General features: G+C 58.3%; 4 protein-coding genes across 6 annotated transcripts in view; 1 reads left to right on the top strand and 3 right to left on the bottom strand.

The window, feature by feature from the left end:
- Positions 1-1,969, bottom strand: part of MTA2 (metastasis associated 1 family member 2) — a 9,945-nt gene extending 7,976 nt beyond the window's left edge. The window contains exons 1-3 of the mRNA XM_024748598.1: positions 1,301-1,969; positions 481-548; positions 1-91 (exon numbers count right to left, since the gene is read on the bottom strand). Coding sequence (XP_024604366.1) covers positions 1-91; positions 481-548; positions 1,301-1,328 — 187 coding nt within the window. The 5' untranslated portion in view covers positions 1,329-1,969. The remainder of the gene's footprint in view (positions 92-480; positions 549-1,300) is intronic.
- Positions 1,970-2,098: 129 nt separating this feature from the next.
- Positions 2,099-11,258, bottom strand: EML3 (EMAP like 3). 2 transcript variants are annotated; one of them, XM_024748593.1, is made up of 22 exons: positions 11,101-11,122; positions 10,113-10,284; positions 9,771-10,031; positions 9,560-9,673; positions 8,462-8,529; positions 8,168-8,291; positions 7,780-7,950; positions 7,542-7,611; positions 7,345-7,455; positions 7,007-7,102; positions 6,485-6,640; positions 6,190-6,331; positions 5,622-5,773; positions 5,414-5,539; positions 5,195-5,326; positions 4,678-4,745; positions 4,036-4,124; positions 3,866-3,963; positions 3,659-3,746; positions 3,029-3,127; positions 2,615-2,745; positions 2,099-2,538 (listed from the first exon to the last, which is right to left on the bottom strand). In XM_024748593.1, exons 1-22 carry the CDS (start codon positions 11,120-11,122, stop codon positions 2,335-2,337), a joined length of 2,694 nt encoding a protein of 897 aa, XP_024604361.1. In that variant the 3' UTR covers positions 2,099-2,334. The 2 variants fall into 2 exon arrangements, with proteins under 2 accessions (XP_024604361.1, XP_024604362.1); XM_024748594.1 differs by having other exon boundaries at positions 2,335-2,538; positions 9,771-10,028; positions 11,101-11,258.
- Positions 11,259-11,270: 12 nt separating this feature from the next.
- On the top strand, positions 11,271-13,609 carry ROM1 (retinal outer segment membrane protein 1). The gene is made up of 3 exons (XM_024748595.1): positions 11,271-12,344; positions 12,733-12,979; positions 13,092-13,609. Exons 1-3 carry the CDS (start codon positions 11,755-11,757, stop codon positions 13,308-13,310), a joined length of 1,056 nt encoding a protein of 351 aa, XP_024604363.1. The 5' UTR covers positions 11,271-11,754; the 3' UTR covers positions 13,311-13,609.
- Positions 13,610-13,733: 124 nt separating this feature from the next.
- On the bottom strand, positions 13,734-18,165 carry B3GAT3 (beta-1,3-glucuronyltransferase 3). Of its 2 annotated transcripts, none has more exons than XM_024748596.1 (5): positions 18,007-18,165; positions 16,741-16,915; positions 15,127-15,487; positions 14,666-14,956; positions 13,734-14,263 (listed from the first exon to the last, which is right to left on the bottom strand). In XM_024748596.1, exons 1-5 carry the CDS (start codon positions 18,086-18,088, stop codon positions 14,165-14,167), a joined length of 1,008 nt encoding a protein of 335 aa, XP_024604364.1. In that variant the 5' UTR covers positions 18,089-18,165; the 3' UTR covers positions 13,734-14,164. The 2 variants fall into 2 exon arrangements, with proteins under 2 accessions (XP_024604364.1, XP_024604365.1); XM_024748597.1 differs by having other exon boundaries at positions 16,741-16,879.
- Positions 18,166-20,387: the final 2,222 nt, after the last annotated feature.

Raw genomic sequence — 20,387 nt, 5'->3', positions numbered from 1 at the left:
CATTACTATCAGCCAGGCTGTTGAGGCTACTAGAAATGTCCCTTCGCCGGAAAAGGCACACAACCTTTGCCTCCACGTTTCCATTTGCAGTCTAAGGAGAGAAAAAATGGTGGTGAAAAGTAGTCATTTGAAAGTGGAAATGCATAAAGAGACTAACAACAGTGAACAAGTCTAAAGGATGTAAGAAAAGCCCAAGAAATTATGAATCAACAGATTTACATTTAAGGACAGACTTCCAAATCCCTTTCCTTGGCCCCCAAGAAACAGAATAGCAAAGTTCCCACTAAGCTCTCAATAGCCTTTCCTGAATGTGTGGAATGAATGAATAAATGAATGAATGAATATGAATGGGTACTTAGGATAGGGTTTGTGTTCTCTCTCTCTCTCTCTCTCTCTCATTCACCTGAAGTTAGAGACCTCAGAAGAAAGAGGAGGTTGCGGGGGGCGGGGATGGGGGTGGCGGGACTCTGCTCCACTCACCTTGTTGAGCTCTTCAATCCTTCTAACCAGGTAAGGATTGCTGGAGGAGTTCTCAAAATAGACGTAATCTGCAGGAGGGGGTGGGGAAGAACCGGCAAGATCAGAGGAGTAGATGGGAGAGCCGAGCACCAGGGTGGGAGGAGCGAAAGCAGGCCCGAGTAGACCAAAAGGAGATAAGGGTCGAGGTAGAGAGGACGCTGAAATGTGGAAGTGGAGAAACTAACAGAAAATAAGGGAAAGATGCCCCACCCTCCACCCCTTATCACTTAGTTCTAAAATCAGATCCTCCACTCAAAAGCGAGCCTTCAGGAGGAGACAAGAAGCAGGGGGTTCCCCAGCAGTCTCCACCGCTCAGCGACGGAGTTGCATCCCAGTCTGGGCCAAGCGACTAATTTGTTCGCTCCTGCGCAGGGCCCCCACCTTTGCGAACCGAGGCGCACAATAACGCCCGGGAAGAGGAAACCTCCCAACGGCTCCCCCGCAGGTGGCAAAGCGGTCGCCCCGGCCCTCCGCGCCCCCTGCCTGCCCTGTCAATTCCTTCAGAACCACTTTCCCAAGCCCACTCCGCGACACCGGCGACCCCAGACTCAGCCCCGCGAGTGCCGCCGGGCCGCCCGAAGCCTCTCCGGGAGTCTCGGTGCTCAGCCGAGTCGCGATCCCCGCGCCCTCCTCCCCGAGCTCCCGGTTCCGGTTCCGGTCCGCGTTCTGGACCATGCCGCCCCAAACGCGGCTCCCCGCGCCACCGGGTGCCAAGCCTCTCCGATCCTGGCCCCCAGCCTCTCCCGCCCCGGGCCCCGCAGCCCCTACGCCCGGTACTTACCCCCCACTCGGTACATGTTGGCCGCCATGGCCGTTCCCGCCGCCGCCTCCGCCCGCACAAAGGGGTCCGGGAGGCTCACTGGGGCAGGGCTCGAAGCGAAGCCCGGAGCGCGGGGCTGCTGCTTCACAGAAGTCTCAGTCGGGCCCGCGCAGCCGGCACCTCCGCCGCCTCAGCCGTCGCGGTTCATCCCGGCCCGCGCTGTCGTCGCCGCCTCTACCGCCTCTAGCCCGGGACGCCAAGGCCGGCGCCGGCCCGCTCGGCTTCTTCCGGAAGGAGCTCGGCTCCCGCCGGACCGGAGCCAGGCTGCTGCTCCCGCCGCGCTCGCCGAGCCCCGCCAGACGTTGGACTCGGAGGGCCGCCGCGAAGGCTTGCCCTGCCCGCCTCGGGGTTCGCCTCCTTCCGGAACACCTTCGGCGGATCCGCAGAACAAGGCCCAGCGCTCGGCTCCGGTCGGAGAACGAGACCTCAAAGCTCGGCTACTTCCGGAAGAAGTTCGGCTCCCCCCGGCCAACCGCGGCCCGGCGCTCGGTTATTTCCGTTGCGGCTCGGCCCCTCCCCCGAGGGCGGGGAGAGGAGTTGGGCTTAACTCTTTCCTCGCCGGAGTGCTGCAGCTCCGCATGCGGCCGCGAAAGACTCGACGCGCCTTTGCGCTTCTCGGAGTTATTTGCAAGCGGCTTTGCCCGTTATTTGCATGAAAGGTCTACGCTCCCTCACCCTTTCCGCATTCCCCTTTTCCTTCCTCCCCATCCCCACAAAGGCCCTAGGCGCCCAGCCGCGCCCCACAAAAAGACCGGGAGGTGACTTTGCTTTTGGTTTATTGCCCCTCAGCAGGCAGCGGGAGTCAGGGCCCCGGCTGGGGCTGCCCGGCTCAGCCAGCGGGTCTATACAGTGTGTGCAGGGGTGCCGTTCGCCCCCTCCAGGGAAATGCGCTTTTGGGAATGTCTCGAAGTCGAGGACAGGGTCGGCCCCGGTAATGGGGAATTTGGGTGGGGCGGGGACACGCTGGAGGGCCTGTGGGTCCCGTAGGACAGCGGTCAGACGTCGAGAGAGGAGGCGGGGGACAGGGAGGGGGTTCGAGAGGGCGTTGCAGGCGCCGGCCCCGCGCCCCCAGGGCCCAGCACTCGCCACTGGAAGATGCTGGCGTCCTTGCCGCCCAGCGAGACGAGGTGCGAGTCGTCGTGCGTGAACCGGACGCTGGTCACGTGGCTGCCGTGACCACCGTACACGAGGCTCGGCGCCTGGGCAGGAAGGAAGGTCGAGCTACAGCGGCCGCGGAGCCCTGGGACCCCTCCCGCCCGGCCCCGGAGGCCTTACCTTGGCGCGGGCGCACGGGTACTGGAAGAGGTGCACTTTGCAGAAGTCGTCGGCCACAGCCACCACGCGCTCGTTGTGGGAGCGGCACAGGGAGTTGATGTCGGTTCCATCCGAGCCGTCAGGCCACACGCCTAGCACAGGGGCCAGCCTCAGCCCAGCCTCCCGGCCGCCACCCACGGTCCAGAGCGGCACCATTTCCGGCGCTCAGGCGGCCCGGCCACCCACCCACCGGCCGCTCGTTCCAGGAAATCCTTCCCGGTCCCGAGGGCCGGCCGGAGGGGCCTCCTGGGCTGGCTTTGCCAGTTTGTTGACGCCCAGCCCTCTACACCTGTCCAGCATTGCGAGCCCGGGACGGGCTGCACCTTGTCCCCGCACCTCTCCCACAGGGTTCCGCGGCCCTGGGCCCCTGCTCACCGTAGACATGGAAGCCCAGCACGCAGGTGTAGGTGGCCCACTCCCGGTCTCGGCTCTCATAACGATTCCTCAGCAGCTTACAGCCTCCAGCCACGTCCCCTGGGGAGAGGGAGCCCACCCAGCTCAGCTCTCACCCTGCCCTCAGTGGGGAAGATGCCACGGAAGGGTTGGAAAGACTGGCTTGAGGCAGTGGCACGTGATCTGGTCAGGGTGGTAGCCCTCAGCCCAGGGCAACACCCAGCCCCAAGTGCTTCCTGAGTTCTCAGCTGAAGTTCTCCTGTTTCTCATCAGTTCCTCCTCCCTTGATAATCAGTCCCTCCACACCTGTCCTGAGAAACTTTTCCAAAACAATCTTTTCTTGGTGCATTTTTCAACTCCCCCAAGGCCTTGTGGGAACAAGACATGGTGCAAAACTGTGTGTGTGGTTTTTTTGTCCAAATGACAACATTTCTCCTATGTGTATAATTCTGACTCCACTTCAAACCCATCTCCACCTCCCTGGCTGACTGCCCCTCCACCTGGAGTTCCCCCACATCTTCTCCTTCATCCCCTCCCAACCAGGAGCCCCCTCACATAAATAAAACCCACCCCTATTACCCTCTCCCCATGCCCTCCCCTACTGTCACTCACAGTAAAGGATCTCATAGTCCCCAGAATTGGACATGATGAAGTTCCCATCCTTGGACCAGTCAAGGTGAGTGATGAAGCTGGAGTGACCCTGGGAGCAAGGGTCAAGAGACTAACAATGTAGCCACCATTTCCCATCCCCTCACCCTCCTAAAGTACATTAGTTTACCTGCTATGGCAATGCCCCGCCCTCCACCCCAGCTTCCTCACCACACAGCGGCCAAAGCGGCTGGACTTGGCACCATCACTGGAAACGCTATAGATGTAGATCATGTTGTCATGGGAACCGATGGCCAGGTACAACCCATCTACAAAGACAGTCACTCAGAGAGGGAAGGGCCAGGGATGAGTCTAGGTTCCGGGGTGGGGGTGGCTCCCACCTGGGCTGTACCGGACCACTGAGAGCTGCTCATTGCCATCAGTGATGTCGGACACGATCTCTCTGGTCTCTGTGTCCAAAACTAGCCACCTAGAAGGGAGGGGGGTGGAAAGCAGGTGTGAGGATACCTGTCCTGAGCAGGGTAGGGGTTGGCAAGTCAGAGAGCCTCAGAGACACCAAAAGAAAGGCTGTGATGTAGACAAAGAGGTTATCTATCATTGCGGTCTTATGCTGGGAAGTGGGAAGGGGCTATGGGCAGATAAAAGCTGAGGGGCTCCTGATGCCGTCTGAAAGGGAGAACAGGGGCCCAACTACCAGGGCCTTGTGGAGTCTGTTAAGCTTGTCACTTCCCTGTGTTAGTCTCCCCTATGCCCCTCCCATCCCCGCTGCTTCTCTAGCCTGAGCTGCCACCTCCTCCACTCCCAGGCTTGCTTGGAGGGGAGAATGGATGGGGGAGGGTGTGATGACAGCTGCCATAGGAGAGCAGGGGAGACCCTGGCTGCAGGGAAAAGCACTGAGAAGAGGGAGGGTGCAGTTGGGGCTCCTGAGCAGGCAGCGATCACACTCCTCCACCCCCGCCATTACCAGAAACCCTTCCCATACCTCCTGCTTTCCCCTCCCAGGAGTCCTGGCTCCCTCTCACCTCCCTGTGTTCAGTCCTACGGCCACAACTGCCCCACTGGGGTGGAAGTCAGCACAGAGACCAGTCTCCTGGGAGGGGGGGAAAGGTGAATTCAAGAAGATGCCTTTCTAGTGAGGGAACTAAGATGGATACCTTGTCATCTTGATAACAATGTCAAAGCCCCCTGCTCTCAAGGATGAGAGGGACAGGAAACCTGGGATGGAGGCAGGGTATCACTGGAGCCTAAGCAGAGGCGCTACTCAAAACACTTAACAACCAGAAGTGACACCGCACAGCTGTGCTGGAGATTAACCGTCAGTTGCTGGGTCAGGAGGACGTCTAAGGGCTGGGGGGAGGGCAGTGCTCAGGGGGCACTGGAGGCATCAGTACAGAAGAATATTTTAGCAGCCAGTACAGCCACACCAGTACAAACGGGCTGCCTCTAGGAGCAAAAGGGAAGGGAGTGTTGGGGAAGGAGTGGTGGCCACAGGAGTCATGGTGGGCGTGACACTGAGGATCCGGGGACACAGAGCTCTACCTTGAGGTCGATGCTCCAGGCCAGCGCATGGCCCTCCCCATCCCACAGGCAGAGCTGCCGGTCATGGCCACAGGTGAGGAAACGGTTCTGGAAGGGATGTGTGCAGAGCCCCCAGAGCTCATCCGTGTGACCCTGTGGCAGAGCGTGTGCTGTCACCTCTGCCCCTCCCCAACAGCCCTTCCCTTCCTGCTCGCTCGAACCCTTGGCGACCCCCCCAACCTGGATTACAGGGGAGAAGCCCTGGTCCAGATCTCCCCTCAGCAATGCGTTCTTCGTGGTTCCCACCAGCAGCTCAGAGCCAAGCCCCTCTGCAATGGCCCGCACGGCCCCAAAGTGTTCAGGAATCTGCAGAGTGGTGGCAGAGAGTCAGGGGCCCGCTGACCATTCTTCTTCCCTCTCCTTCCCTTGACCCCAGCCCAGCCCTCACCTCAGCTTCCTGGAGGGCCACCAACCCAGGCCCCCACTGGACCAGCCGGCGGTCCCGCCCACCACCACTCAGCACGGTCCCGTCCCGCCGGAGACACAGGGCGAAGATAGAACCCTCGTGAGCGTGCGCCTGGGCCACAATCCCGTAGGTCTCTGTTGGCAAAGTCCGGGGTGGGTCATGCGTTTGGGGTGCAGGGAAGCAGGGAACAGGAGCAGCCGAGGCCGTCACAATAGAGCAATAACCGCCAGGGGCTGAGTGCCTAGCCTGGTCCTCGGCTTCTCCCCAGTTTACAGACTGGACAACCAAGGCTCCGAGAAGTGAGGTAACTTCCTAAGGGCCAAGCAACTAGGGGCGAAACTGGGATTTGAACCCAGGATCTGGCACACTCCAAAACCCCAGCCCTCTCTGCCATGCTGCCCCCTGCCCTCCTAGACTAGCCCCCCAGAGGGCCCCACCCTCGGACAGAGCACGATCAGTTCTCAAGGGCAAAGGATGGGAAATCCTCTCCTCTGTTTTCACAGACCATCTGGGGAACTAGCCTTCCCAGATGCCACCCCCAATCACATACCTTTGGCCCCGCCCCTGCCTGGGGTCCTGGAATCTGAGAGGCTCCGCCCCCAGGTGAGAATGTTCCCCTCGGAGTCCCCTGTGAGAATGTCTCCATCCGGAAGGAGCACAAAGCAGGGGATAAACTTGGGTTTCTTGTATTTCTGGGGGCCAGGTGAGCAAAGAGCAGAGGTCAAAGACGCTACAAGTCTCAGGACAGCTGGGAGTTGGGTAGCGTCAGGGTCTACAGTACTCAGACCAATACTTCCATCGCCACTCTGCCCTCCCCCACCACCCTGCACCCATCCACACCTCACCCCAAAGACACCCTGTTTCCTGGTGAGGGTCCCGTTCCCAGGAACCCCTGCTCCACCACTCCAGTTCCAGAAGTGGACGTGGGATTTCCCGCTGGTGACAATGCAGCTGCTGTCGCGAGGGTTGAAGCCAACGGCCAGGACTGAGTCATTTGTGCTCTGAAGGGAAGATACTAGATTCAACCACCCCCAGCCCTGTGCACCTTCATTCTACCAGACTCTCTTCAACTGGCATCCTGACAACTGGTCTGCAGAAGCCCAGGACCCTCAGGACAACCCTTCCTCCAAGGCCCTGGCCCCCTAAGAGCACTACTGCCAGTCACTCACTAGTGCCTAACACGGTGTCCCTCACAAGGTCAGAACCTCCACGGTCCCCACTTCACAGCCTCAGAGAGGCTAGGAGGCTTGCTCCAGGGGACCAGGCCAGAAAGGAGGTACACGTACGGGGAAGTCTGGAGCTCTCTGCACTCCACCACTCCCAGCACCTCAACCTCAGCGCCCCACCAGGCCACCTGGACACCTCACCTTGATCTCAGCCAGCTTCGTTCCCCGGCTGCAGTCCCACACAGACAGCATGTGCTCATTGGAATCATCCACCACACAGAGGAAAGCACCCAAATCCTGAAGATGGGGGACACATCAGAGGGGCCGAGTAAGGCCTGGAGGTCTCAGGATTCGTGGTCCAAATCAGGCCAGGGGTGCCACGACAGGCTGAGAGAGCAGAAGAAGGGGCCACACTGTCTCTTAGGAGAACCGGCTGGGTGGGGCTTAGGAAGGCCAGGACTTCTGAGGCTTCCTGGTGAAGTACAAGGAGGGGGTTCCCGGACAGGGAAGATGGCCTCGAGGCGCCGGGGCCAGCTCACCGCAACTGAAAAGGCCAGGGCCCCCACACCCCGCTCGAAGGCCCCCAGTCCGATCTCCTGCAGCTTCAGCAGCGTCTCTGAGTCCCAGACATGAACCACAGGCTGCAGGGGCTGGTGGAGGAGAAGGGATCAGGGGTGTGAAGGACAGCTGGGCTGGAATTTCATCCTGTCTGCCTGGCGTTTGACTGTGGCCTTACCTTTCCATCCTTATCCACTCCGGCTGTCTGTCCTGAGGCTACACGCACACCATCAGGGTGAACAGCCAGGCTAAGTGGGTGGGGGAGGAGACACTCTAGGGAAGGGGGTCGGTGGTCTCTCAAGACCACCCAGGCCACTCTCCTCTCCTGTTCCTCCACACCCACCCAGACCCTCTTCCTGCCAAGCCCACCATCCCCATGCCTAGAGCTGCGCACTCCCAAGCCCCAGGACCCTCACCATCGAACGCAGTCCGTGTGCCCCCGGTAATGTCTCTGGCCACCACCTCCAGGACCCCCTGGGCCTCCCCCAGGCCGGTACAGCACCACCACACAGGCGATAAAGTAGACCACCTCCCCAGAGCGCAGCACAAACAGATTAGAGCGGGAGTCACGACCCCGGTACCCGTAACTGGAGCGGGGATCATGGTCAAGGAAAGGGTCAGATCAAGGGCACCACGAGGAAAAGGAGAGGAAGACAGAGCTCTGGCTACAGCAGCGCCACTGGCAGAGGATGGAAGCGGAGGATTCGGAGGTCTCACTCTCCTTGCAGACCCAGGAGGTGCAAGGGGTGGGGACATTCCAGGATGGGAAGGGTGGTTCCCATGGGACCGGAAGGGGCAGGATACACCCAGTCAAGGCTGAGGGTCTCCGGGGGTGGGCCGCTGGGCAGCTCCTCGAGGCTGCGGATGCCAGACGGGATGTACATGGTAATGGGGCGGCCGCGAAGGAACATCTTCACCGAGATGCCTTCTACAGAAAAAAGAAGGGGGTGTCAATCACCACCCTGTAGCTTCCCTTCCAGGAAAGCCAGAGCAGAACTCAACCCGCCATACCTCACAGGTCCCCCAAAATAGCTCCTGGGGCTGCAGCCCAAACCCTAACCCCATCATCCAAGTTCTTCCGGATCCCTCTATACATACCTAAATTATAATTGCCCCTCCGAGATCCAGGACCCCCAGGGCTGGAGAGAGGGTCTTTTCCCCCACGGCTGTTGCGAAGGAAGAAAAGCACGGGGATTGGGGTCAGGTCCCGAGACACAGTTGTGGAGGGGCAGGACGTAAGAAAGGAGGTTACCCTAGAGATGACAGTCACCTCTGCAGACTTTCAGTTTGCATCATGAGCATTCAGGGCTCAGGTGGGGACTTTTAGCTCCACTTAAGGCATGAGAAGACTGAGGCTAAAGAGGCTGAGTAAGCCTGTAAGAGGCAGGGTGGGGTGACACTTTCCTCCAGACCACCAGGCCTCTGGCTATTAACCGCTTCATTTTCCCATCTGTAAAACGGGCCTTTAGTGAATCCAGAATGCACATCAGCCCTGCCTTTCAGGGATCTGAGAGGTAAGCAAGAATAGTCCTTATCTCTCAAAGGGAAAGTGACAGGTGAATTCCAGAGATCACTGTCCTTAGATAATAAGGTGACCATCTCTCTTCAAAGAATAAAAGAGAGGCCAAGGATAGGGCTAGAATGAACACTCAGGAGTCCTGGGGCCTGTACACACTCTGAGACAACTATGCTCCGCCACTAGGATCTCCCCTTGCTCTCTAGAAGTAAAGCTTGCTACGCTGGGGTGTGGGAGAAGCCTGAGACTCTGAGGACCGTCACCATGAAAAACATGGGTGCTTTTGGAAAACCCTCTTGGAATCTTGGAAGGTATGTTGTGATATGGTGGAAACGGCAGGGGAACTGGAGTCAGGAAGAGTTGGGTTGGAATCCTGGCTCTAGCTGTGTGACGCCAGACAAATGACTTACCCTCTCTGAGCCTGCTTCTTCACCTGGACAATGATCAGCATGAGACCACCCACCCCCCAAGGATGTCATGGGGACTGAATGAGATGGAGGAGGTCGCGGGTTTAGCGCAGTGCCGGGTACACAGCAGGCACCCCAGGAGTGCTTGTTCCTTTCTTCCTGTTGTGCAATGAGGTCCCCCCACCCCACCCAGGGAAGTGAGGTGAGGGATGTGAAAAGTCAAGAACCTGAGCCTGGGGTGGGGCGGGCGGGGGGGAGGGGAGCCTCGCCCACCTCTCTGTGCTCCCTGACCGCAACAACAGGTTGGCTGAGGAAGCTGCCTTCCGGGAAAGTTTCTGGCGAGGCCGCTCTGAGGGGGACGAGGAGGAGGAAGAATTTCTCCGGGGCCTGGGCGGAGGGAGCACAGTGAGCAGGTGAAAGTCATTCCCTCGGATTGTGCTCCCCGCTCCTCCTCCCCTCCCAGCCTCTGCCGCAGGACACTCACGTGTCAGTACGCTGTGGGGGCTGCACCAGCCTGAGGAGCCCTGGGGGGCCGGGCGAGCCAGTGCCACTGCTGCTGCTGCCCCCTCCTTCGGACTGGGTCCCACCGGGCTCTTCACCGCCCCCATGCAGGGCCGCGGGCCCGTTGATCAGGCCAGGGGGGCCAGGTGATGACTCCGTCTCCACCTCTGTCTCTGTCTGGGTGCCTCGGCTCACCGAGGAGGGGCTGCGTGCGGGTGGCAGTCCCGGGGGAGCTGCAGGGCTGCTGGGGAGCCAGTGCATCAGCCCGATGCCCCTGGGGGAGGCCCCAGCAAGGGGGAGGAGGAAGGTTTGACAACATGCATACCTGTCCCTTGTAGGGCCTGGTGTGCCAGGGTCCTGCAGGGAGGTGGGAGGCGCCTGCAGCCGCAGCAAGCGAAGAGCTTCTGCCAAGGCTGCCTTTACCAGCTCCATCTCCTTTTCCTGCACCTGAAGCCGCCGGCTCAAGGACTGCAGGGCCTCCTGAGCAGGGCCCTCACCTGGGAAAGGGGCAAGAAGCAGTCAGAATGTACGCACCACCTGGGGAAAGGCTTGAGGGGATTCTCTCTAACCCCCAGCTGTGCATTTGTCCAATAGGACCTGCACCCTTCGAGCAGCTCCAGGCTTGGATGCGCTCCCAGAGGGGAGGAGACGGGTGGTAAAGGATCAAGGGCCTCCTTGTGGCAGGGCAGGCGAGGAACCTGGCAAAGCTCCCTTCCTGCTGCCGTCCCAGCCTCCGCAAAGACAGGGAGTACCGGGGGAAAATATGGAGTACTGGCGAGGAACGTGGGAACCACAGGCTGAAGCGCAGTGCTGGTGAGGGACGACAGGGCCCAGCCCAGAGCAAGCTCAGGTCTCCAGAGAAGGCAGAGAAACTCAGAGGGAGCACCCGGAGAAAAGTGAGGGGGACACAACAGTCATCCTGAGGACTCAGAGAAGGAGAAGACACCTAGAGTGACAGGAGAGGGTATGAGTGGAGAGAAGAGTCATAGCGAAGGTCCCAGGGTAACAGTGGGGGTCCGAAGTAAAAAGACCCAAAATCCCAGGAAAAGAGGCCCAGAGTAACACAGGAGGTAAGGAAATTTTCGAGGGGCCCAGAGTAACACGGGAGGTAGGATGACGTTGGGGAAGTCCGAAATGAGAGTTGGAGGACCCAAGTAACTAGGGAGAGCGACCTGAGGAACAGTGGAGGATGCTCAGAGCCCCCGGAGCCGAGGAGCACGCGGGGACGCCCCGAACAGCCGTCGGGCAATGGCAGCGCCCGACCGGCCAGCGCTCCGGGAAGGGGCACGCCGCCCGCCCCGCCCCGTACTCACCGGGCCCCCCGGCCCCGTCCATCCGGCCCCCGGCTTGCTCCGAGCGGCGGCGGCGGCGGAGGAGGCGTCTAAGCCGCGGGGGCCATGGCCAGAGAGAGGGGAAGGGGAAGCACCCCGGGGCGCGCACGCAAGGGAGCCGAGCCACCCCCCGGGGGCGCTGTCGGTGGGGCCGGGCCGCCTGGTAACCCCTCCCTGTCCGGGCCTCGCAGCTCGCTTCGGGGGCGGGGCCAACCCGCTGACCCCCGGCCCCCTCCGGCCACCGCCCTCCGGGCCCTTCCGGGATCCTGGCCCTCGGACTCCCTGGGGACCTGGGAAGGAGCGCGGGCCGTGAGGTCTCCCGACCCCAGCCCCTAGCCTGTCAAGGCAGAACCGACCAGCCCCTCCCCACTTCCGCGAAGGGACAGGGGCGGGGTCACGAAATAGGCCTTTTGCCCGGGGGCGGGGCTTTTCCTAAGGGGCAAGGCCAAGGCATCCCGAATTGGGACTGGCAGGGGACAGGGCAGAGGGTTATTAAGGCTGTGGCGGGAGGATGCCCAGGGTATTGGGGTCAGGGTGGCATTAGCCCAGCTCAAGCCAGGCTGGGCTGACGCAGCATCCTGCCGCGGCCAACCCCTGTCCCTGACAGCCCTGCTGTCCCTTGGGCAGAGATGGGAGATGGCGCCGGTGCTGCCCCTGGTGCTGCCCCTCCAGCCCCGCATCCGTCTGGCGCAGGGCCTCTGGCTCCTCTCCTGGCTGCTGGCGGTGGTCGGTGGCCTCACCCTCCTCTGTAGTGGGCACCTCCTGGTCCAGCTGTGGCACCTTGGCACCTTCTTGGCTCCCTCCTGCCCGGTCGCTGCCCTGCCCCAGGTTGCCTTGGCAGCCAGTGCAGTGGCTCTGGGCACAGGACTGGTGGGTTCAGGAGCCAGCAGGGCCAGTCTGGATGCAGCTCAATACCCTCCCTGGCGAGGGGTCCTGGGCCCGCTGCTGGTGGCTGGCACAGCTGGTGGCGGGGGGCTCCTGGTTCTTGCCCTGGGGCTAGCCCTGGCTTTACCTGGGACTCTGGACACAGGACTGGAGGAGGGCCTGGGGACTGCCTTGGCTAACTACAAGGACACAGAGGTCCCCGGACGCTGTCAAGCCAAACGGCTGTTGGATGAGCTGCAGCTGAGGCACCACTGCTGCGGGCGCCATGGGTACAAGGATTGGTTTGGGATCCAGTGGGTCAGCAACCGTTACCTGGATCCCAATGACCAGGACGTGGTTGAGTGAGTGATTTGCCTCTCCTCCTCCCTCTTCCTTCTTCTCCTCCTCTTCCTCCTTCCTTGAAACCCCACCTCACCCAGACAGGCAATGAGTAGAGTCTAGTGACTGAGAGAATGGAGCACAGCTCTGCCATGTTTTAGCTGTGTGACCCAGGGCATGTTACCAAACTGCTCTGGGCCCATTTGCTTGTCTGTAAACTGGAGATGATAAAAGTCCCACCTTACAGAGTTGTCGTAAGGATAAACGAATTATGTATGCATGCCTGGCACATAGTAAAGCAGTCAGTAAATGTCTCACTCGTCTTTTCCCTTCTCAAATCCTGTGTCCTGCAGCTTCTCCCCCAGGCCTCTATCTCCAGACATCCTAACACCCCTGCCCCTCCCTTTGCAGCCGGATCCAGAGCAATGTGGAAGGCCTATATCTGATTGATGGGGTCCCTTTCTCCTGCTGTAACCCCCACTCACCCAGACCTTGCCTGCAAAGCCAGCTCTCAGACCCCCACGCCCACCCCCTCTTTGATCCCCGACAGCCCAACCTAAACCTCTGGGCCCAAGGATGCCATGAGGTGCTGCTGGGGCACCTGCAGGGGCTGGCGAGCACACTGGGCAACATGCTGGCTGTTACCTTCCTGCTGCAGGTGAGTCAGCAGTGTCTGAGGCCTCCTCTGGGCCTCCTCACCGCCTCCGACCCAGGGGCCCCTGGAACTGCTGTGACCCTCATTGACCTCTTGCCCCTTGCTTTCCCCACAGACCCTGGTACTCTTGGGCCTGCGGTACCTGCAAACGGCACTGGAGGGGCTCGGAGGAGTCATCGATGGGGAGGGAGAGGCCCAGGGCTATCTCTTTCCTGCTGGGCTGAAAGACATGCTGAAAACAGCATGGCTACAGGGAGGGGCGGCCCGCAGGCCAGCACCTGAGGAGGCCCCACCAGAAGAGGAACCTCCCAAGGAGGGTCTACCTGAGGCCTAGTGGCCTGGAGCTTGGGGTGGGGATGAGGGGTGGGGGGAAGGGGAGAGATGGACAAGACTGGAAACCTCACAACTCCTTATAGGCTACAGGTGGGGGAGGAGGGATCTCTGGGATTAGAGGGTTAAGGATAGTCAGTGAGTTGGACTGGGGTAGGAGAGAAAACCAGGTGTCCTAGGGCCTAGCCCATGGCCAGAACCACCAGGGAAGAACAGAAAAAAACCCAGGGTGGTGGGAAAGTGACATGGGAAGGACTGGAGGCTGCTTCTGGTACACAGACTCAATAAAGCTTTTGGACTGAAGCCACTGATCTTTCTCTTCAAGGGGGTGGGGGCCCTGAGAGAACTGATTTCCGTCTGATGGAGAAGCCAGAACTCCAGGGTTTTGACCTGGTAAGGATCAAATGCAAGAACCAGACATGGGAAGTGAAGGAAAACAGAAGCCCCTCCAGGTTGAGAGTTTTTATTCTGGAGGTTGGGGCGGGGGGGCGGTGGTCAGCATGCTCAGCTGGGGAGGGTCCAGCCCAGCTCCTCCAGCCCCCCAGTGCATGCCCAGCCCCAATAAGTTACCCAGTCACTCAGCCGCCCGCCCGCCGGAGACTCTCTGTTTTCTGCTCCACCTCAGACGGGGCCCATCTGGCTCAACACAAGGGCCGCTTGTCCCTAGCCTGTGGTCAGTGCCACAAGGCAAGCTGGGGGAGGGGAGAAGCAGCTGGGCCACGCCCTGGGGTTGAAGGGGCAGAAGGGCCGCCCCTGGCTCGGAGGGCTCAGGACCTGGAAAACCACATCCTGGGCAGGCCAGGGATCCAGTCCCACAGATCTGTGTCTGATGAGGTGGTGGGCAGTGGAGGGCCGCCATCACACCTCGACAGCTGGGTCTGAGCCTCGGCCCTGCCGCTGCAGCTGCTCCTCCTGCTTCGTCTTGGGCTTCTCTGTCCGCGTATGCCACACCAGAACCTGTCCCGAGAGCTTTCAGTTAGGGCCGGGCACAGCCACAGCCAAGCCTCTGGGGCACGCAGTGTAGAACGGATTCTCCAACCCCCTCGACACACACTGGGTTGGCTGCCAAGTATGAAGGGTGGGTGGGGGGAGGCTTTAGTGCCTCTAAAAATGGGGCTTAATCCCTTACCCTCTCTGTGTCACACGGGTGCCAGGAGACAGAGTGGCAGGAAGACCACTTTCCTTCCCTGCCTCCCAGCTTCCCCTTCAGGAGAGCAAGCAAGGTTGAATCTGAGCCCTGGAGGGTCTCTCCTGGTTCAAACACCCATCCTTGATCCTACTCCCCAGGGCCTCATTCCACTTCTCCCATCACCCGTCCATCCCACAGTCAGATTTCTGTGCCCACCTCCATCCCCTTACCCGAGTGCAGTTGGCAGCCCGCGGCTCCAGGTCCTTGGGATCTACAAGGTGGCTCAGGAGGCTGCTCTCCAGGTGGCCCCGAGGAGCAGTAGCATCAAACCGGGCATTGGGTTTCGCCAACAGCAGGGGCAGGGAGACGGCAAATCCCGCCATATCCACTGGGAAGGGCCTATTGGGCTCCCATGCCGTGTGGAAGCCCACAACCCGGCCGTCCTGTACGCGAGGGCCCTCGAATCGCAGGCCGCCCACCAGCCCCACTGGCCACACTGAGACTCCACGGGTCCAGCGCATCTAACAGAAGTCAGGAAAGAAGAAACAGACAGGAGGTGGCCCAGAGGAACGGGAGCAGCGGGAAGGACCACTTGAGTCACTCTGCCCCACCGCTCCCCACTCCTCACCTAGGGAAATAGATGAAGCGGGCCCCACCTGGCCTGTTTCCCCAGCCCCATCTCAGTGCTCACCTCCTCAAAGAGTTCCCGGCTGTAGGTGTTGTCATCGTCAGCAAAGTACACGACTCCCCGGGTGCCTGGTGGGGGTGGATCCTTCTCTCCTGCCACAGCACCCCCTCTGCTCCGGAGCCAGTCCAGGGCCCTGTTCCGTTGCTCAACACCTCGGGGCCGAACCCAGCCTGGCTCGCCCTCCCGGAGTCGCTGGGCCTTGGGAGTGAGGACCGCCAGGTGTGTGAAGAGGAGGCCAGAGGCAGCCAGCAGCCCCGAGACCAACGGGGTGGGGCCCTCAGCATCCTCTACCAGCAGCCAGTGCAGCCGGGGCACCAGGCTTAGGGTCTGGGACAGCCGCACCAGCTCCGCCTTCTGCACCAGCCTGCAGGGGGAAAGATGCAGGAGGGAAAGGGGTAGGCACTGTTTGCCCACTCCAGTTTTGTCTTGTTTTGTTTTTTGACCCAGCCACTCAGCTTGCAGGATCTTAGTTCCCTGACCAGGGATGGAACCCATGCCCACTGCAGTGGAAGGGCTGAGTCCTAACCACTGGACCGCCAGGGAATTGATTCACCTGCCCTGTTCTTAATGTCCATGTCTGTCACTCACCTCAACCCCAGGGCTCTGACTATAAATTAAGGGCACAGTCTTTGAAATCAGATCTGGGTTTGAACGCCAGTTTTGTAACTTATTAGGTGAAATATCTGGGGAAATGGCTCCATCTCCCCAAGGCTCAGTTTCCTTTAAATAACTTTAAAATAACAGTACTTTACAACAATGTTGTTTTAAAGATTAAATAAGATCATGACTTTTTAGAATACCAGTAGGACCATGTTCTTTGCCGCCTATGCTTGGATTTCCAGGTAGAAGAGTTTAGAGGAGCCCTTTGGCTCATTCCTCTTCAGGGGACGAAGATTTATCCGAGTTTAGACAAGAAACTGGGAAGGTAGGGGCCCAGTCTCTTGCAGGCTTCTTTACCCTTCAGATGGGCCTGCCCGCCCCAGGCTTGATGGTGTGTGGAGGGAGGTGGAGAGGGTCTAGAGATGCCCTGGCGTAGGTGGGTCAGCCATCTGATTCCAGGCAGATGTCAGCAAGCCCTTTTGGCTACAGATTCAAAACCACATTTCCCGGTTGGTTTGTGTCACCAATAACGCTACGTTTTATTTAAAAAAAAAAAAAAAGGAATGCACTTAGCACAGTGCAGGGCAGAGAGTAAACACACTGCAAATAATAGCCGGTGTAACTATTTCTAGACCCCCTCGCTCGGGGGTCTAGACTATGACTGCAGGGCCAAGTCCTTTTCTGCTTCGATTTAGTCAAGGGCTTCCCAAACTTTCTCACCAAAGGCTCCCTAAGGAGAGAGAGTGAACTCACTGGCAAGTTCAGAATTCCTTTGCAACTTTATTTTTCTATCTTAAAACTTCTCAGGAATATTGTATTCTACTTCACAGCACATCCCTGTCTATTTTAATAGAAAAACATTTTCCCACAAATCTTTGAGTAATGATGTGGTTCATTTAGCCTGTCATCTGGCATGCCTTAGCTTGAGCAACATCCCCTGGCCCAGCGCCTCCCGAAACTCATCATCGACCCCAGCCTCTTGGTCCATGCAGATGTTGGGTGCATCACAGCCCATACCTGGCATAGGTGGGGGTAACAACATAGATAGTAGGCAGAGCCTCAGGTTCAGGGGGCTGGGCGGGGGCAGGGGGTGGACGACGGAGATCGGCTTGCAGCTGGGAAATCCTCAGATCCTTCTGCCGAAGCTGCTCTGCTGCTGCCCGCAGGGGAGAGAGGCAGTCACATGGCTGGCCTGGTCCCAGGAAGCAGGGATGGGGGCAGAGAACCACAGTATGTTCAGCATCCCAAAGGGCCATAACCTTCTGTTCAACTAGCCAGTGCAGGGCTCTCTTTACAACTTTTCTAACAGCTTTTCTATGCCTTGGGTGGTGGGGAGCTCACTGCCTCAATTAGCAGCCCCTCTCCGACTTTACCAATTCCATCCATTACAGTTTTCATTTGGCTATTGAGCTGATTACCTGCCTCCATCCTTTCAACAAGTTGATCTCCTAAAACAGGACAGTCTTTCAAATACCTGAGGATCATGTAGTGGCCCAGTCTCTAAATCCCTGCATAAGAGGCAGGGTTCAATCTGTTCCACTGGCTGTGTGACCAAAGACTCATTAAATTCATTGATTCCATCATTGGATAAGTATTTATTGAATGCTCCTCCTGGGAGGCACTGCCTTAGGTGCCCGGGATGCAGCTTAGGAAACCAAACAGACATGGTCCCTGCCCTCATGGAGGTTTCAGTTTAGTGGAGGAACTGGACACTAAGCAAAGAAACAAATTAATAAAATTATTAGAAACCGTGGTAAGGGCCATGAAGGAAACAAATAGGGTAGAGACTTAAAGAGAATCCAGATTGAGAAGAGGTACTTTAGCTAAGGCGGTCAAGGAAGGCCTGTGAGGCGGTGACATGTGAGCTGAAACCTGAAGGATGAGAGAGGGAGCTGGGAAAGAGCTGGGAGAAGAGCACCACAGGCAGCGGGGACAGGTTAAGTGCTTGGAAGCAATGAGTGTGGGGTTTTCAAGAAACTGTCATGAAGCCAGTGTGGCCGGAGCAGAGCGAGCGAGAGGGTTAGGAAATGGGGTTAGAGAGGCAGACCAAGGCAGGATCATGCGGGGCCTTGCAGGCTCTGGGAAGGAGTCTGATTTCACCCGAGGTGCGGCGGGCAGCCGCGGTGCGTTCTAGAGAGGGGAGTGCGCCCGGCGGCCGCAGAGGGCTGTAGAAGGGCCGAGCCGGATGAATGGGGTCTGCGCGGGGGTTCATCCCCAGGGCGGGACGCTCGGCGACGGGTGCCCGAGGGCCGACCCGCCGCGCCCCCGCCCCGCCCCGCTCACCGAGCTGCACCAGCGCGTAGAGGAGGCCGGCGATCGACACCAGGAAGTAGGCGAGGAACACGTTCTTCAGCTTCAGCTTCATGGCCGCGCCACCGCCGGCGCCTGGGCAGGCGGGGTCCTGCAGGCACGAAGTTCCCCGCCCCCAGCCCGCCAGCCTGCAAGCCCCGCCCCTGAAGCGGCCCCGCCCCTTGACCCGCCCTCCTCACCCTCCTCTCGACCTGCTCCCAGGAGCTGGAGCTGGCAGTAAACGTCGCGGACCACTTCCGGTCAGTCTGCACACTCCCTCCCTCCGGGTTAATTTCCGCTCCCACCGCCTAGTTCTGGGAACCACGGTAGTGGGTGACGTCATATCCGGCGTATCAAGCGCGCGCGGCCGGCGGTCAAAAGCCAGGTAGGGTACTTCGGAGTGGCTTTGGGACCCTCCCCTTGATCTCTAGTCCCTCTGCGCAGATTTTCTCCTTATAGTCATTCATTCAAACATCAGTCACTGCAGGTAGTTAACAGTACCTCAATACATACTTGTTACACATGAATGAGTGAAATCTAGGGCCTATCACGTGCCAAGCCTGTGCCCTGGGTGTCTCATACAATCCTCACTATAATCCTTTGATTATAATTTTAATACAATTTAGGATATTATCACTCTAAAAATTGATGTTGCAGAATTTTGATATTTAACAAGATACTCTTGGCAAAAATGCAAAAAATACATAGTAATCTAATAAATTAAACCCAAAAATAGTAAAGGGGTATTTTTGATATTTCATTAATTAATCAACCTCTCATATTCTAATATTTCTTGGAATTTTTTTTTTTGAACTTCTAGTATGACTTGGAATCAGGTCCCTTTCTGGGATGGAGTTTATATCCATAGTGTTTTTCCAGCACATCTGGCAGTAGTTCAGGAGCAAACTGCTCTTCTTCAGGGTTGTCACAGTATCTTGGTCCACTTTTGTGTGAGAGACAGGTATTGTCCCCATTTTACAGATAAGTAACTAAAATTGCGCCAAATCATGTAATTCCCATCGTACAATTTTCTATGTCCCTTCTAGATACCTGACTCCAGGAGCTGTACTGTCTCCTCTGACCCACACTGAAACAGGTGACAGAAGGGGTGGGGGTAAAATGTCAAGGCAATGAGCTATCTCCCACGGAATTAACTGGAAATTTCTCTTTTTAAAATAAATTTATTTATTTATTTGTTTACTTTTGGCTGCACTGGGTCTTCGTTGCTGCTCGTAGGCTTTCTCTACTTGCGGCCAGCGGGGGCTACTCTTCATTGCGGCGCGTGGGCTTCTCATTGCAGTGGCTTCTCTCATTGTGGAGCATGGGCTCTAGGCACGTGGGCTTCAGTAGTTGTGGCATGTGGGCTCAGTAGTTGTGGCTCACAGGCTCTAGAGTGCAGGCTCAGTAGTTGTGGCTCACGGGCTTAGTTGCTCCGCGGCATGTGGGATCTTCCCGGACCAGGGCTCGAACCCATATCCCCTGCATTGGCAGGCGGATTCTTAACCACTGCACCACCCAGGAAGCCCCTGGAAATATTTCTTGAGCTGAGGAATTCCAGAAACACATCCCCTAACTCCTCACAGGCATAAACCATCCTGAGCAGTAATTTTTCCAAACAAACCAACCTAGTTTCTTGTTAAAATAATCTCTAAGACTTGTGGTCAGTCTACAAAATGGTGGAAACTATTTCCTGTCACTAAAACAATGGGAAATTTTAAAAAATGCTGCTAGCTAAAGAGAAGCAGACTTTAGTATGAGAACATTTGACATATAGCTATTTCTATTCAAGAGGGACCCCATTAGCTCTGGTCACCACTATTAACTAGGCCTACTAAAATCTGATGACCTTGCTGGGCTCCTCTATGAAAATACTGGCATCAGGGACTTCCCTGTGACGCAGTGGTTAAGAATCCGCCTGCCAGGGGCTTCCCTGGTGGTTCAGTGGTTGAGAGTCCGCCTGCTGATGCAGGGGACGGGTTCGTGCCCCGGTCCAGGAAGATCTCACGTGCCGCGGGGTGGCTGGGCCCGTGAGCCATGGCCGCTGAGCCTGCGCGTCTGGAGCCTGTGCTCCACAACGGGAGAGGCCACAACAGTGACAGGCCTGTGTACCACAAAAAAAAAAAAGAATCCGCCTGCCAATGCAGTGGACATGGGTTCCAGCCCTGGTGCAGGAAGATCCCACGTGGCACGGAGCAACTAAGCCCGTGCGCAACTACTGAGCCAGCGCTCTAGAGCCTGCGAGGCACAACTACAGAGCCCACGTACCACAACTACTGAAGTCCATGCGCCTAGAGACCATGCTCCGCAACAAGGAGAAGCCACCACAATGAGAAGCCCGCGCACCGCAACGAAGAGTAGCCCCCACTCGCCGCAAC

This window comes from Neophocaena asiaeorientalis, unplaced genomic scaffold (assembly GCF_003031525.2).
Source record: "Neophocaena asiaeorientalis asiaeorientalis breed wild unplaced genomic scaffold, Neophocaena_asiaeorientalis_V1.1 scaffold43, whole genome shotgun sequence".
Taxonomy (NCBI): Eukaryota; Metazoa; Chordata; class Mammalia; order Artiodactyla; family Phocoenidae; genus Neophocaena; species Neophocaena asiaeorientalis.
The sequence above is the reverse complement of the archived record's forward strand: the minus strand, read 5'-3'. Positions and strand labels throughout refer to the sequence as shown.